The following is an 18383-nucleotide window of genomic DNA, read 5'->3' as shown; positions in this document are numbered from 1 at the left end:
TAAATGCAAGGCATCAATCAAGCATTTAAATATTTAATAATTATATTGTACAGTGCCTATCAAAGTAACACACCCCCTCAGACTTTTACAGACATAAGAGAATAGGTGACAAGAATGATTATTGAGACCTGGTAATATGGAAATATTCCTGCCTTTTCACTTGTTTTTTTTTTTCTTATATTTCTTGACAATGAAACGGTGCACTGTTCTTAAAACAAAGCTCTATACAGTAAAATGTTCCTCTGCATTAAAAAGAATTCTATAATGTCTTGCATATTGGTGCAATCTTTATTATTATTATTATTATTATTATTAATATTATGGTAGATTTGTAAGGCGCCACAGTCCTCCGGAGCGCCGTACAGTAGGGAAAACAGTACATACATTAAACAGGGACATACAAGGTAGACAAAATAAAGGCAGATATGAAAACAAAGGGTATGAAGGGCCCTGCTCATTAGAGAGCTTACATTATAAGTGGACGAGGGCACAGCTGAAATAAGAGAAGTAAATGTGTCTTATAGACCATATTACCACTGTTATTACATACTAGTTTACATATCTAGGGCCTGATTCATTAAGGAACTAAATATAAGAAGTTTCTTATTTCAGTCTCCTGAACAAAACCATGTTACAATGCAAGGGGTGCAAATGAGTGTTCTGTTTTGCCCATAAGTTAAATACTGCCTGTTTTTTCATGAAAAACTGTTATACATTGTCAGACTAAGGGGATCACTTGGCTAGTGAAGTTCTGTCCGAATTTCTTGCTTTTCCCAGCAAACTAATTATATGAAATTATGTGAGTGTTTTGTTATATGTTTATATCCTTATTTTAAGAAACTTGTCTGCATTTTAATACTGTATGTCATATTATTATTACTTGGTTTTGTATAACTTAAGCATTGTGACTATTTTGTTATATTAAAATTCCATTCAATAATGTTCTGTATATGTGATCTTAAAGAATTCACATGCTAGTTAAGCTTGGGCATTTAGAAACACTACATAACTGAAATACAGGGGAATGTTTCTTTAACAATAACTCTAGTTAAAGTTTGATTGTAGCTGGATATACATTTAGGGAGAACCTAAGAGCTCCCGCAAAGTGTTAGCTCTGAAAATAACAAAGGGGAATGTGGTTCTATGGGGAAAGGGGAGAATGTGTTAATGTGGTGCTACAGGGGAGAGAGGAGACATTGTGCTGCTACAGTGGGGAATGGGCAGCCAGAAAGTGTTGCTATTGGGGAAAGAGGGAAGAATGTAATTATACAGGGGGGAGAGGGAAGTGTGTGCTGCTACACAGGGGCGCACGCAGGGGGAGTTACTGGTTCCGAAAGGAACAGTGTCCATACAAGTTCCCTGACCCCTGTTCTAGGAACAATATAGAGACTATTTGGACTCTTGGGAGGTATGGTCTAAAGTACTTTTTAATGCACCCAACATAACGTCGCAGTAGCCAGTAGCACTAGAGACTAATCATAGCTTCCTGTGACCACTAGGAGCGCTGCAGCTGTAAAAATGAACTGCAATTATCCACGCACGTATCGCTAGGTTTACTTCTCGCGGCATACCATTGGATAATCTGCAGTTAGTGACGTACTCAGAAGCCAACCACTGTGCGGCTCTAAACGGTGTCCCTCCCTGCCAGTGACGTCACGCAACGCTCCTCCTCCTGACCAGCACAATGATGCTGTTTAGGGGCGGGTCTCCTGACGTTGCTCTGGGTGGTGTGACACGTACGGCGGAAGCGAAGGGACAAATTGAAAATAGTGATCGACGGCTGTGGTGAGGAGACTGGTGAGCGGTGACAGCGGTGAGAGCAGACGTACACGGTAGGTACGTGAATATGACATGACGTACGCAAGGTGTGAGCACTGTAACCCGTATGTTACATCGCACAACCCCGCACTCCGGGACCGCGGGCCTGCCCCGTACACCCGCATTACAGCATATGGCAGCCAGTGTAACGTACAGTACACACGGCAGGTCTCCTATGTACACAACGTACACGTAATACGGACGGGACAGTATTGCCACTCCGTGACTCGGTACACAGCAGCTGTTGCTGACATTGTCCCGTCACCCGGTGCATTGGTCATAACTGCGGGTCAGCCTGTGTCACCATGTGTACAGGAGTATGGCTACTGCGCAGCAATAAATCAGAGTATGTACAGGATAGATAGGTAAGACACGGATCCAGCAGATGGCTTCAGTAAAGTGTATTAATAAGTCCGCCCAACAAAGGGAGTACGGGGAGAATATGGAAGGCTGGGGTGTGCGTAACACTGGGGGACATTGGACCCAGCTGGCAGCTGTATGATGTAATAAATAACCAACCTCCTAGAGTTATATATCACCGACCAGCAGGAGGAGATGGGACTAGATACATTCCGGGACTGTTCCGGGTCTGGCCTGCATTTGCAGACAAGTGTTTTATTATTCTGTCACTTTCTACACTAACATGTAATATAATGACATGGTGATATAATGATCATGAGCTAGTTCCATCTTAGTCAGGTTTTGTGGGATTTGTTTATTATACAGAAGATAACCAATTTTTAATTTGTAGTAAGCAATTACAAAGCATTCAGCATTGGTGGAGTGACTTTTTTGCTATTGAGAGTGAATTGAATCTCAACTCTAGATGAGTACTTCCTCCAAATAAGTGTGGCAAATAATCACCAGTTCCTCCCTGTGTGTGCCTGATCTTTATCTGCCGAACATCAGTTTTGGGGGCCATGTCAACTTTCTTCCTGGTATTCTGCTGGTGGCACTCTGAATATCTTGCTGAATATCTTGTTTGACGTGGGGCACACAAGGTGTTCGAGACTGTTGGTTTGGAGACTTGGAAGTCCCACATTTGTTGCCTGGCAACAAGTGTACTCCAACTACTGTTCACTGCAGTCTATGTATGTTATAGCTCTTTTCCATATGTCATTGAGAATCGCTCTTCATATTCATATGTATTCAGGCACTAGTGTGAGCATGCTTTTATTCCAGCAGGTATACGGGCTGGGAGAGTTCATTGTCTCACTGCCTAAACAATTGTCATAGATGTTGAGCAGTTCATTTGTATAATGACACTGTCTGTGGCTGGCAGCTACATCAAAACAAAAGTTATAAAGTAACGTTATTTAGGAAAATAGTGAGTGCAGTATTTGGGAAGTAAATAACTTGTTTATGTCAACATATTCTGTTGTCGTGATGGAGAAATGGTCAGCAAAGAATTACAACATTGAATAAAAAATGTTTTTGAAATGTGATATAGCACAATCGAAGTGCTGACCATAGATGTTTTTTGTTATAACCATGATCAGCTAGTCTCTGGTTCTTTTAATGGCAAGCTTTAACATCTAGCAATTGTGCTACTTGTATCCTTATAACCGTAAAGGCAAATACTCGCATGTATTTTAGCATATGCTTTGGTGCATTTTCTAGAACGGAGTGAAAAATATTTATCAGTTTAACACACAGATAAATATCGTGACTCCTCTCATGGTTGGGGGGGGGGGGTGTATTTATTTATTTATTTTTATTTTTATTATTATTTTTATTTTCAAAACAGAGATGTTGGCTACAACTCCATTTACTCTGTCCAGTGTTCTCCCCAGAAAATCTTGCCAGCCAGGTGGCATTAAGAAGCAACAGGATGGGGGCGGTTGTAATACTTTGCAATAATAATGAAAAATGTTGGAGGTTATTGCCCACACCAGCCAGGGCTGGTGGTCAGTGGACTAACACACGTTGCTGGCTGTAATACTCTCATAGTGCCTATTCTAACGAGAGAGAATGGTTTATTCTTTTTGGGCTCCAAGAGCCAGATGGCAAGTAAAGACAGCCAGGTGGAGCACCCTCTAAATATGTGCTGGGGAGAACACTGCTGTCTATAAGTTTATGCAGCACCAGTGCCTCTTCACTAATACCTATTCCTCTGTATAAGTGAAACTTTACTATACAAATATCACCAGGAGAACAGGTTTAAACTGGCAGAGTTTTGAGAACAGTTCACTTAACACATGGGAAGAAACTTGTGGACTCCTTATCACACATACACATAACTTGATGGATTACGATCTTGTATTTAATAGTAGAAAAAACACATTGACAGGCTGAGCCTTTAGGTGTGAGAGCACAGCAATCACTTTGCATTAAATTACTGGACAAGAGAAGAGGGTTGTACAGTATAATTATAATTGTCACACTTCATTTTAATTACTGCTTGAACCAACTGGAATCATAGAAAGTGTTTACGTGCTATTTATTCCCTGTAAACAGTTTCATTTGTTGAAAACCTTGTCACTGTAGTTGGTTTCATTTTCTTTTTATCTGTTTTATGGAATGTCCCGGATGTTTTAGAATTCTTGCAGCTTGGTGTGGCCGGTGACTAAACCAATGCAGAGTTTGGTATGTTAGTTTTGTATAAATGGCAGCTCACAACCAGCTGTGCTCATTTTATGAATCCTAAGCTTCTTTGAAAACCGCTATCATTTCTAGATTTCAAGAAGGGTCTGTCACTTCTTTTTTTTTTTTTTTTTTTTTTTAAACCAGAACATTTTTACTTAGTGCCGTTTGGTTTTTTTTATTAAACAAAGACATTTTCTCTGGTTGTGCAACCACACAGACAAACAACAAGCACTGTATGCAAATACTTGACTAGCTATGAAACTAGGGCTCCATACAGAGTTATGCATGTTTCTAAATGGCTCACTATGTTACGGAAATTATAAGCCCACCCCAGGATCAAGCATAGAGGCATATTTATTATCTACCACGTTTTAAACACTATTAAATTCAATCATTATCACAAATATAAAGAATGGAATATCGTGACTGTTACAATTCTTCACTAGGAACAGCAGTCCCGAAAAACTGCTGTTCCTACAAACACCTGTTTCCTATGTCCTCTGTGGCCACCTTTACGATAGTGACCGGAGAGAAGATCCCTCTACTGCAATGCTCTACCCATAGCCTTTTTAAGTGGTGTAAAATGGCAGTGCCCATGGAAAGTTATCGGGACTGCTATTGCTTACGATAACAGTGGGACTGCAGCAGATATCTGCTGTGATTCCCTTGTTATAAATAGAGGGGATACTTACACTTGCTGTTTTTGGGATATTTTGATGTAAAATCTGATTCATAAGTAGGCCCCAGAATATTATGAGGCCTGACTGTCAAGGTGAGTCCGGAGATGTGAGAGCATAGAAATACTGTATGCACAAGTAGAGCTAGCATGTCTGTGCTAGAGAAGGGAGGGGAGATCTTAAGGATCAATTTATCATTCCTCAGCTGTGTGTGCGTGTGCAATCATTTGAAATCATGGGAAATCGTCAGTATTATTGACTGACGTGGTGCTGGACTTCGTATACAGAGAGCAGTTTGCATTCTCTGTGGAAAAGGTCCGCGCCTGCGATTTCCTTGCAACAGCCTGCAATAATTGCACCATCTATATCAAGAGGTCCCAGGAGTCTTTTCATGTCTGTAAGTCACCCAGTGGAAACTTCAGTATGATCATTGCACAGAGGTAACCTTAACAGGACAGGTGTGTGTTTCTGTTCTGCCTTTAATGTTTAAGAAAACACACCCAGATTTGTACTAGTTTGAAGCAAAATCAGTGATTTTGTTCTTGAAGCAGTGAAATGTGCCCATAAACTTGTTTCTGTCTCAGCAGGTACTCACTCGTACAGAGGGCATCTACAAATATTTCCACCATGGATTTTCTTGACCGAAATATCAACTTCAATGCTCTTCTCAAGTTCTCACACATGTAAGTGTTCTTGTGGTACATTTGTGTTTTGTTTTATTTAATTATGCCTCTTGGGGAAGAGAACCAGTTGAAGTCTTTAAAGCTCAAGTATAATATCTCCTGTGTAATTCTTTCATTTAACAAAAACCATTGAGTGCTTTGAAAATGAAATTGTTTTGTGTTTCATGAACTGCCTCTTGCTACAAGGAGCAGAGTATTACATCACATGGTATTATAATGTACGTAAAAAGTATTTCTTATCTTGTTAGTCTTGTGATATTCCAAATATGTGATGGGTGGAGATTGTAAAGCCGACTGTTTCTGCTATTGTTCGGGTGGGGTTTTTAATAGTTGGAATGAAATATTTAAAGAATACGCTTATGCAAAATCTAATTCTGTAAAGTGTGTTTTTGTTTGGTTTTGTAAAAGTAGAATTTTTATAGGGGTATAAAGTTCTGTTGATCCTGCCACATGTAGTGGCCAAATTTTTCAAGATGTTACTGAGGTTGGAAGATGACCAGACACACACACACATGCCAATAGATCTGTGGGACTACACTTCCCAGCTTGTTTAATAATGATTGGATTAATTTTGGACATAGCAGTCTAAACAGCACACTCTGCAATATTGGGCTAGTTATCTGATATCTGCTGCAATATTGTCATCATTACACTTAAGATAGGCCAGTGCTCACTTGACTTTGCCCTTGTTAGTTTTTAATATCTATTATCTAAAGTAAAGTAGGATCTAGCATTGTATATTTTTATAATGTGACTTATTAGTTTCATTTTACTGTGGAGGATCCCATCCTGAAGTTTGTTAGAAAAAATAAATACATATACATCTTTATTCAACCTTTGGGATGGATTGAATTCTTGGAGTCAGAATGGATCTGTGAGCAACTTGTGGTTGCCAAATTAAAAGAATCTTGTCTGATTGCAGTGATTAATTTGGCTTCTTAGTGGCTCTGACAATGACCTCGCACCTGGTCTGATTGAAGCTGTGGCAAAGCCTGATTAGTTTTCCTTCTGTAAGATTGTGATCATTTGAGACAACAAAGTGTGATATGGTTGTCAATTTGGCAAGGAAAAAAAAAGTGAATTGTCTGGTCACGTGTGTGTGTGTGTGTGTGTGTGTGTGTGACACAAACAAACAAACAATGGTGGACAGATTGTAGCCGTTTGGGAGCTTTTAAATAAAATACCTGTGATGGGTACATGTCTTTAGTAGGAAGTGTTTTTCTTGTCTCTTATTCCCCCCCCCCATCTCTCCTGTTTTATATATGAACATATTAAGTTATTCTTGGTACATTTCAAGCACTTTATTTTTTCCAATTTCCTAAATAAGGACATTTCTTTACTAGGAAATGTAGTATGCAGAATATATTGGTCTGCATTACCTTCTAGCAATTTCTGGGGCATTATGTTTGTTGCTAAGGACAGTGTTTTCTAAGTGTGTTTTTATACAAACCTCTTTGCTAACAGCCCATGTGAGGTACGCTTCTCATTAGCTTGTTACAGCTGAGCCCTGCTCCTTACTCTTCAGGTATCCCTAACTCTGGAGTGTTGCGTTCTGATGTATTGTATCAAATGAAAGGTCGTACTTAATTAGGCTAGAGTTGCCTTTCTTTTGACAGTGTCAATCTCCTAGCAATTCAATCAGTACATGCCCAAGCAGGTCTTTTAATTAGGGGGAGGCAAGTTTATCTTCAAACCCCACCCCCCATAACAAGATCCTCTTTATAATACCAAATTTTATAAAACAAATGCATAACTATCAAAAATGTTACTATTTAAAAATATTTCAAAGTAGTAGTAAACACAAATTCTCATTGTCGGTGATTGCTTAATCTGAATTTTAAGTTTACCTAATCTTAAACTATACATAGCTGCTGAGTAGAATTGAAGTAGGCGACAAATAGTGTGAAACAAATATAACAACCATAGAGACATCTGTAGTTAGAGTTAAGTGTTCTAGAACCTAATAAATGTAACAATCGGAACATGTAGTCCACAGCTAAGGATATAGCTACATGTATGATACATGCATAAAAACATAGTAAACTATCTTCTGCCATTTTAGGGATGCACTTTTTTGTCATTCTTCATCTCCTGTACTTCCATGTGTCCCTGGTTGGCTGCAGGATAGAACAACCTGTAGTCGGTCAGATCACTGGAATGTTACACAAGTACATCAAGTTTTAGGAGATGAATGTGCTGATGTTGTGGGTGACTGTGACCTGTACACTTGTATTATAATGGTGAGGAAATGGCTGCATGTGAGGAGGGAAATGGAAGCAAGCGACCGTTTCAGACTGATGCTGTATAGTGAAAGCGACAGTGTCACTCAACAATGTGGAATAGTGACTTTTAGCTGCTATTAAACTGATGCTGGAAGTTTGTGGTGTCGGAACACCTCTCAGTACTAGACATTGTTCCTACATCAACTTGTTCTTAACACAGATGTTACACATTTCTTACTGGAAGTACAGAGGTGAGCACAAACTTACATTTCAGGAGGATCTGGTGTAGCTATTGAACCATGGCCTCTATATGTTCACTGCTTGGCTACATTCGAGCTGTCTTTTCTTGATTCAGGTATTAATGTGGTGGCTTGTAGCATAGGTCTACTGTCCTAATTTCATCTTGCCCATATCAAGAAGCAATTTTCTGGCTTTAACTAAACCTTAATACTTTTATACTTTTTAGATTTTCGCTCAAAGTGGCAACCACACACGTATGCGTTTTGGGACACATCCAAGTCATGCGGATGAAATCCCTAGTAACATTTGGCATGCTCCAGTATTTTTGAACATCATCTGTTATATCGCCTGTGTCCTGCCAAGGTTCTCCTCATGGGTTTAGTTTTGTTTTTATTTATAGTAATTCATGAATGTTCAAACATTGACTTGCAAGATTCTTAAGTTTGTATATACGGATTACACAGTATATGCAAGTAGCCCTTTTGCCTCTTGGCATGTTTATTTTTGTGTGTATTCTTTCTCCTCTAGTAGTTTAGTAAATGAGACGTAAGCCAGCATTGTGGCTACGTCAAGCTCTATAGTAAATTTGATGTCTTTATATTGCAGTTCTCCATCAACACAGCAGCACTTGAAACGGGTGTACACCAGCTTTGCTCTCTGTATGCTGGTCGCTGCAGCTGGTGCTTATGTTAATGTGGCCTTTAAATTTCTGCAGGTAAACAACATGAATAGAATACATTTTGCATATGTCACAAATGCAGGACTGGGCAAATCAGTCATCATGATTAAGGACCAGTAAACATTGACTTGTATTGTTCTATTTAAATTCCCACTCCAGTGGCTATACAAGCCTTTCCACAAAACATAATTTCTCTATTACCAGTTTGACCCATGTTTTAACTCAATCAGCCACGTAAGCTCAAGCCTCCACAGCTAATAATCTTCACTAACCTCCACTCTTCTGTGTGGTAAAAAAGTATGGCTAAGAAGGGTGTTGTAGCAAAGCGTCAATGCTGCAGGACTCTTCTCATGGAGTCTTGCAGTGATATAATGGTAGCGTGGTTGTCCAGCTTATTAACCCCCTAGTCTTTAAAGTGGGAAAGAACTGAGATGTGAAGACTGGGCCGATTAGTTAAACAAGAGGAAGGCTGCAAGTGAAAGAAACTTCTGACCGAACCACTACACAGCCAGGGGAGAAGGGGTCAGAGGTGACCTTTTAGGAAATGGTATTTTACTGAAATAAGCCAAAGCCACCCACCAGCTCTTTGTTTCCTCTGGCACTGATGGTGGTACAGGCTGAGTACGATATACCACTCAGCTGAGCTGTACAATTCCTGGCAATTACATGCTGGCCAATATGTAGAATATGTTGCTGACAATTTACATAGTCCTGATACAAAAAAAATGTGCAGCTTGCATAAATCTGAAGCCATTTGTTTTTTAATGGACTATAAAACAATAAATAAGTGCAATGACGCTTTTAACCTTTTTGCTTTCAACCCTCATATCCAGTCTTTGTAAATAATCTCTGTGTCTTCCAATACAGGGCAGCTTCCTGTCCTTTTTAGGTTCACTGGGCATGATGCTATGGCTGATGTTTACCCCTAACAGCTATGAGAATGAGAAGAAGCGTCTGGGAATCTTAGTTGGTTTTGCCTTTTTCTGCGGTGAGTTGTTTTTTTTATGCAAATTGCACACAGGGAGTTTGTTTGGCAGGTGCAGTAGAACTAGAGCCTTAGGATCAGGTTGTCTGTATGCGTGCCAGGAAATGGGTTCTCTGCTCAACACATTCCTGTGACCTAAGACTCAAATTGGATTTGTTATTCTTAGTAATAATGGAAAACTAAGTGCTCTAATTTCTACATTGGTTTAGCTAATCCATGTACTTAAGTATCCCTTTTCAGAAAGGGAGGAAAGCTTATGAAATACTGTAAATGACCTTCTAGGAGACTATGATATGACAGCTCAGTTTCTGTATTATTCAAAACATCCTCTGTCCCAAAATAAAACTATGTAGATAGACAATTAAAGAGTTGGGGCAGTCATTTTGTGGGCTGAAGGTACACTCATGAGACTGTAGCCTATTCATTTACTAGACATTTGTGATCTTTGAGGTACTTCTTGACTAATATTTATAAGGCCAATTTGAGGCGCCGGTCCCTAGTGAGTTACTGGCCTGCATTATCATGAATTTTGGTTCATCCCAAAAAATGTTGTAGCTCTTAAACCTGTACTACCACATAAAGTGGTGAACATTTTTGATCATCAGTTAAACAAGACTTTGAAATGGGGGAGTGACCAGGAGGACCAATGACATTCCACAATATCACAATTGCAGCCTCTTATGGGACCTTCTCAGTATTGTATGAATTTAGCAGTATATTTTCTAATCATACTTCCTAATTAAAAGCAGTTTTGATTTGATGCACAATTCACTGGGATTGCAAAGTTCTACATATACAATTTTGGCATTTGTCAATAGCTTATTGTTTTTAGAATGCATGCATACTACTTATCAATTACTTTGTATTTAATTATAAAATATAAAAACTTAAATCAACTTTCCCTTTTTATCCTCCAGGTATTGGTTTGGGTCCTGCTTTGAATTTTTGCATAGCTGTTAACCCCAGGTATTTACAAATCCAAATTTTCATTGATTTGTCAATATACAATGTCTGTAAAATGTGGACTCCAACATAATTACTCCCAGAATGCAATAGTATAGTTGTGAAATGCTAAAAAAAAAAAGACTGAAATGAACTATGAAACTGAAAGTATAATTCCAAGTAGGGCAAATAATACTGAAAATGAGTGGGAGGGTCAGGAGATGTGTTGTCTTAAGATAAGTTTCTAAATATTCAAATGAATCTGGCAGCTATAGGTTGTTAGCACACTTAACATTTTTATTTAAATTTCTACTGAATCTCGTAACTCTACTGTCATCTGATGAGTATCATTTGGTTTCCACACAGCATCATTCCTACTGCTTTCTTGGGTACATCACTGATCTTCGCCTGCTTCTCACTCAGTGCTCTATATGCACAAAGACGCAGCTTTCTTCTCCTGGGAGGTGAGTGCTATCCCTGACCCCTGTGTCACGTCATGGTCTCTGCTTCACATATGCGCATATTAGTTAGCATTGCTGTCTCATAAGCTTAAAAACTTAGGTTTGATTCTTATCCGTCATGGGTTTGTATGATCTCCCTGTGTTGGCGAGGGTGGGCTAGTTTTGTCCCACAGTCTGTAAATGTGTGTGTGTGTGTGTGTGGTTGATGGGGGGGTATGCTTTTGATGGCTCCACCAGATCAGGAACTGATGTGCATGAACAAACTTTATCTGATTGTTTATTAATATGTTGACAATGTGTAAAGACTACGATGATTAGTTCTCTAACTATTACCTTGTCTACTATTCCCCCAGGTTTGCTGTCAACTGTTCTGAGTGCCCTTCTCTTCTCTTCCTTGGTGAACATGTTTGCTGGATCAGAATTTCTCTCTAAAGTGAGTTATTATGGTGGTGAGAAAGGTTAGAGCACTGTAGTAAGATGGGCCCACTGCTGAATAGAGTGCTGATGCGTCTAGCTACTCCCCCACTCCTAACTGGACGTAACCGGTGGTTGTCCTTTTAGCACACTTTAAGCAAACCTTGCAACATTTGGCTCTTGTGCTTTTACTGTATGAACACTAAATGGTGGTCTTCAAGAAAACGTTGCCACACACTTACCTCTTATTATTGTGCCAATTTGTCCATATTGGCTGCTGTAATGATGGAGCTCTACTGAGCTATCTATATGGTAAGTAAAACAATGGTGACCTTTTAAATGTAAAATTGGACAGTTTTTATCCATTTAAAAAAAAAAATGTTGCTCAAACGTACATTGCTGTAATATTCTAAATACAGAGTACTCAATATATGGTAAAATGTGTTTGTATTCAGATTTGTACTATATAATATGTAAAACTTTCAAATCGGCATTCGATAACTGTCAATCAGCTCCAATATAGTTAAAAATACCAATGAACAAAGATCATGGAATCCTCAGTGTGTTTATAGCACATCAAGGCCTAATGAGCATTTCTGTCTATAAAAGTGCAATAATTGCTGCTCATATACACATTACAGGGAAATTAATATTACCAGTATTTAGAGTTTTGTAGAAAAGGAGAACTATGAAAACAAGGAGATGTGCCTTATAAATGGCATAGGCCTCTATTTACATTATTTCCACTTGTCCTTACCGTATTCAAGCCTGAGAATCCATATTTTATTGCTGGGGGGGTGGATGGGCCAGAGGACTGAACTCTGATGTGGAAGTCAAGGCAGCACCTCTCTAATTGGGGGCTGTGGTCGCATTGATATACCCATCCATACCTAGTATGACTTTCCCTTATATTCAAGCTGTAAAACATGGATTTGCCTAGAAAAGCCTAAACTATACCACTAACAATTCAGATAATGGCTGAAGGACCCACCACATTGCTACAAAGGTTGAACAAATTATCATTATAGGATAACACCCTTCTTGATTTAAACACCTTTTAAAGTGTGAGCAAATATGTGCCTATACCAATAATTTATGGGAATTGTTTATTATCTGCCATTAACATTCTGTTAATGCATTTTCCAAATGAAGAAATCTACAGTGTGTTATGACCATGAAAGGTCTGCGGGCGCGACAACGCCATAAACATCATTCATATTTATCTTTCAGACAAACCTGTACCTTGGACTTCTGGTCATGTGTGGCTTTGTCTTATTTGACACCCAGCTTATTATTGAGAAGGCTGAGAATGGGGACAAGGATTTTGTGTGGTGAGTACGGTCAAATCTTAGTAGAGGATACAAAATGTGCCTAAGTGATTTAGATTGTCCTTCTAAAATGACTTTATCACTAAGCATTTGCCATACTGTTCCAGCCGTATGTAACTAGCAGTGGAAAGCCGTGAAATCACAAAGTAATAGAGCTCACTCTGCATTTGCTTTTTTTGGAGTTAAAGATGATCATTAATAAGTCCTAAAACCCTGCACTGCTTCCTGCCCCCACTGGCAGTGCAAATCCTTGCCTGAAACAAGCCTACATTTTTGTTACATATGCACCCGGTGTGCCATATACACAGCTCTTCATACTAGGACTGATGTGAATGGGTTCTCTGTACAGCGCTGCGTAATTAGTAGCGCTATATAAATAAATGATGATGATGATGATGATAGGTAATTGCGTGTTTGACATTAAGGTTAATAATAAACTTGGATGTTAAAGTGTTAATTCTATAATTGTATCGAGAGAGCTGTGGTTACATTATGTTCTCCTTCTATAACATTGCACTTGGCTATAGTAGATTATTACGCTGAGGATATAGCGGAGCTGCTGCTTACTAGGTTGTTTGTTTTACATTTAAGGCACTGTGTAGATCTGTTCCTGGATTTCATCACCATCTTCAGGAAGCTCATGGTAATCTTGGCTATGAATGAGAAGGTATGTTTTGTTTTTTATTCTCTATCCTGATACATTGTGTTGCCTTCTAAAAGTGTATATTCGTACTCTAAGGTTACACAACAATTATGAATGACACTAAAACTCTGTAACCATAAGCTATTGATACAGTATAGTCATATCCTCTGTGTAGTTTACACCCCTGACTTCCATTCTTTCATCTGATGAGAAGATGGTTTTGTTTTTAAATACTTTTAATTGCATTACAATGCCTAGCTGGGGATTCCAATGATGACAGTGCTGTCTCCATGCATTCCTGACGTCCTTTCATTGTAAATTCTACACTTGATAGTTGTGAGTAGTTAAACATTATAATGTGGAATCTCGTATAGTGCATTAGGTCAGGCAGCCAAGCTGTCTTATAATGGACACGTCTAATGGTGTCCAAGCTGCTTGGTATGCAGATCTGGCAGACAGTGTTACCACTGAAATATCTGGATTAGGTATAATGAAAACTTCATTCTAGTGTTCCTAAAATGATTTGTGGCTGAATTAAAGGAAAAAAAAAGGCATAAGAGCCCTGATGGGTCTGTTGTGTAAATATAACTGTTATCTAAATACACTGTGTCTTATACCTCCAATACACTCACTGGACAGCCTTTAGATATAGGTAATGTTAGATGTCATCTGCCATAGAGCGTATCTAACAAAGGGTAAACAGGGGGTACCCTTTCATCAGGATAATGCACATTTTGTGGTTAGGATCTCTTAAGAAAACATGCAGCTCCCTGTGTATGATGATTCTGTGTGATTATTCTGTCTATTACCTGTTATTTTTCATCTTCCTTTTTAGGATAAGAAAAAAGAGAGAAAGTGAAGCTGACCACATTGAGCGTTTCTGATATTGTTTTCTCATTTCCTAACCCTTTTTTTCTTTCTAATTGGCTTTGTGCTTCATGGTATAATTAAAAGCGTGGGATTTTTTTTCTTTCTTTTTATGTACGTTTTGTATTTTGTTATTTCTCCCTTCCTCCCAGTGTTTGCTGATTTTCATGAAACTTTTCTGGGGGGGTTTTTTTGGCTTCATGTCACTTTATTGCCGTGATGCACAAATTTGTTAACGACTGCAAGTGGGTCTTTATTTCTAAAATGTTAACATGATCAGGCATCATGGCACAAGTCAGTATCCTGAGAATGTGATCAGCTTGTGTTGGAATTTGTGTTTCACTGATGTATGTTAAAGCATTACTTGATCCCTGCTTTATCTGATCTAGCGTTTAACTTTTGGCATAATGAATACATATGAGTTGGAGAGAGGGGGAATATTTTTTTTTTCTTCACTATTATTCTAAAAGATTTTCCTAGCAGTACCACAGATGTTTAAGGAATTAACATTGAATTTTTGGATTAATCCATTGTCTGAAAAAGGTCTTACACCTGTTGCTCTGCGAACTGTGCTTCACCACTAACATTCCTTAAACGGAGAACTTGGTGCTCCCTCAAAGATGAATGGACAATGGGAGGCCCTATCACCTTCCTTTGTGTGTGTGTCTGTCTAGAACACAGTTGCTCAAACCTGGCTTGTATGACCTGTGACAATGTCCCCCGCTTTCTGCCAAGTCTTGTGTTTACTCAACAATAAAGTTGCCATCCCATGAAGGAACTAACGGTGATTAAATGCTTGATAAATATTTGAGCTATAGATTTGTACAGTCTCGTCCCCTTGACGTAATTTGTATCCCGGCATTGTCAGTTTGCCAGGATGAAGTATCTAACGTTGAAGATCTCAAGATGCAATCTCCATTCGTGTCCTCTTCATATATAAGCCAAACACGAATTAAACCCCTGAACAAAAAGTATTGATAAACTTTATTTATAGACTTATTTTTCGCATTTGAATAAAGACCATCTATTTGCTTTATAAGAGTGCAAATATATTGTAAATTCTTCTGCAGCTGTAAAATCTTCACCCTTTGTGTCTATAACCTAATCATTAAATAAGATTCATCTTCGTTTCCATAAATCTGCCTAGATGTCAGTAGAAAGTTGACCCACTATACAGTCTCTTCTAACTTGTTCACCATACTAAAGATAAGCAGTTTGAATTATATGACTCTGTAAAGGAGGTTGGATTAAAGTGTTACTGTCCTCTGCTGTCCCTACTTTCTCTCCTCCCTCCCCCCCCGCATGCTTTTAGGGATACGGCAAGCTTCTTTAGAAACAGTGCCAAGAATGAATTACCTTGAGGATAAAAAGAAAATTCTATGTCAAAATGTATAACATGTTTTCAGAACAACTTTATTTTTTAGTGCAGTGATTTTCTGATTCCAGACATAATTGACTGTCCACACAGTGAAACTTTTTGATTGAAATACAAAAATATGGATTAATTTGTACACATTCTTAAAGTACTAAAAATAAAAATAAAAAAAAAACACATTTTTGTTGTGTCCTATTTAAGTAAAATATTACTGTAGCAATGTTTTGGGGTTGTTTTTGGTTTGTTTTTTTCTCTCAAAGAATTGAAGCCTCCTGGGCTATCCGTACACCACACCTGTGTATGTCGGTCTCTAGTACCGCCTTCACATGATTTGCATGCATGTAGCAGGCAATGTAAGCAACAAACTTCCAATGTTCCCTGTGGGGTGGGTTCATGAGCTTCCATGCACAGATACACTATGCTGCAGGGAAGCTTTGAGAACCTAATCTGAACATTCTGTTAAAAGCGACACCAACACCCGAGTGTTGAGGGCCTAAATCAGACACCATGGGGTATGTTTACTAAACTGGAGGTTTGAAAAAGTGGAGATGTTGCCTATAGCAACCAATCAGATTCTAGCTGTCCTTTTTTAGAATGTACTAAATAAATGAAAGCTGAGAAGAGGGTCTGATAACTCCCCTACACCAATCCTATTGAATCTAGTGTTACTCAGGTTAAGCCGTACATGTGCTTCCACTACGTCAATAGGGAGTGAATTTGTGTACTAATGTCAATTAACAAAATGATTATCCTCATTTATTATAGTGTGCTGCATGTCAGCTTATAAAAGACCATACACAATGATTTTAAAAGATTTGTGGTCAAATTTAAAACTAAAGGCTACTAGACAAAGTACAGTACTTTAAAAACATTTTTATGTGTTTGAACCTATTCCATTTGGCAGCTTTAAGCAGAACTTGCGCTCATTTGTCCTATATAACGAATTGGCTTAAGAGTCACATCTTAATGTGTTTTCATTGTAGTACTATGTAATCTAACTGCCCTTGACTATATTTCCCACATTCACCTTCCTCAAGGTCTGTCGCATGAGTGTGTAGAGATGAACGCTGAGAATTACTGGTCTGGATAGCTTTGTTTTAGATCATCACTATTTCAAGGACACCACTGTTGGATGTGACAGCTAAAAGGGAAATAACCACACATTTCTTTACACCTCTGGAATATAGCAATGGCATTTTAGCAGTGGAGCTCCAAGCATGATCTAGCACTGGCTCGTGTGATTCTTCAAATCTGTATAAATATTCACAAAAGTGAAATAAAATTGTTAATTAAAAATATTAATGTTGCTTATTAAGCAAAATGTTTAGTGCCCTATTCAAACATTGCAGTGATTTTCAATCACTCAGCATGAGTGATTTTAATCCTGGGAGGGACTACAATACTACATATTTAACACCAAAATGTGTGAATTTGTTTACACTAAATAAATGATTGCTAAAATAGCCAATCTAAGCCGTGGTTTTGGCCTAATCATTTTGAATCTACTGTGCTGCTCGAGCTCATTGCACATGGACCTTTTCTTCCTTGCCTTGGCTGCCCCCTTATTGCTCTGTATCATTCCCTGAGACCATCACTGCTCTTAACATGTCCTTTAGAGCTCCATCTAGTGACATCTCTTATCTTCCTGACCTGGCCCTCTTTCTCTACTTGAGTCTGAACCAGTCACCCACCTGCAAGTTCCAGGCTTCCTGTTAGTAGGCCCTGCATCTTCTGTTTAAAGCTATCAGTCTCCACACCAGATCGCCCTCTGATTCAATCTGTTTTCTGACTTGTTTTGGTCATCCTCCTGATCGTTGTTCATGGACTTTTTACATCTCAGCTAGCATAGTACCCATTGTTTGCACTGTAATTTACTGTATCATGTACCTCAATTTAATTTCTCTATTCTGGTACTCTATTTTGATACCTCTCTGTAGACTGTATGCTCAAATCACTGTTAATTGAATCATATTTCTGTTGCCTCCCTTTCTGCCTTTTGTCACTTCCCTCTGCCCCATTCCTCTTCCCTACTGTGTTCTCTCACCCTGTGGCTCCCCAACTTAGTGCCCCCATACCCTCCATCCATCTCCTTCTCTCGCTTTCTCTCCTCTATTCATCTTTTCTTTCCTCTCCTTCCTTTTTCCTCATACCATCCCTCTTTACTCATGTGTTATACCTATACTCACCCCTTGCCCTATTCTTCATCTTAGACCCAGTGCACCCTTGCGTACCTGTAATCCTGCCAATCTCATCCATATTTCCCTTTACCGCCTTGCCATTACTGAAACCTGGCTATCCACCTCTGACACCACTTCTGCTGTTTTCTCATATGGGGGGGGGGGGGGGGGGGGCTTTCCTTCACCCATACGTCAGGCCTGTCTACTGTCTTGGCTCAGCGTGGGCATGACCCTTTTTCCCCACTTGCACTATCATCCCTCCTGAGCCTTTCTTTAAGTTCTCTTC

At 38.9% G+C, this 18383-nt stretch overlaps 1 protein-coding gene across 4 annotated transcripts; it reads left to right on the top strand.

The window, feature by feature from the left end:
* The first annotated feature begins 1714 nt into the window (after positions 1 to 1714).
* TMBIM6 (transmembrane BAX inhibitor motif containing 6) lies at positions 1715 to 16097 on the top strand. 4 transcript variants are annotated; one of them, XM_075199661.1, is made up of 10 exons: positions 1715 to 1832; positions 5669 to 5764; positions 8833 to 8941; positions 9773 to 9893; positions 10808 to 10856; positions 11199 to 11296; positions 11647 to 11726; positions 12938 to 13038; positions 13627 to 13702; positions 14514 to 16097. In XM_075199661.1, the coding sequence occupies exons 2-10, from the start codon at positions 5709 to 5711 to the stop codon at positions 14535 to 14537; spliced, it is 714 nt and encodes a 237-aa protein (XP_075055762.1). In that variant the 5' UTR covers positions 1715 to 1832; positions 5669 to 5708; the 3' UTR covers positions 14538 to 16097. The 4 variants fall into 4 exon arrangements, with proteins under 4 accessions (XP_075055762.1, XP_075055764.1, XP_075055763.1 ...); XM_075199663.1 differs by having other exon boundaries at positions 5666 to 5764; XM_075199662.1 differs by having other exon boundaries at positions 1715 to 1836.
* The last annotated feature ends 2286 nt before the right edge of the window (positions 16098 to 18383 follow it).

This window comes from Mixophyes fleayi, chromosome 2 (assembly GCF_038048845.1).
Source record: "Mixophyes fleayi isolate aMixFle1 chromosome 2, aMixFle1.hap1, whole genome shotgun sequence".
NCBI lineage: Eukaryota > Metazoa > Chordata > Amphibia > Anura > Limnodynastidae > Mixophyes > Mixophyes fleayi.
Note: the sequence above shows the minus strand (reverse complement) of the source record. Positions and strands in the feature narration are given on the sequence as shown.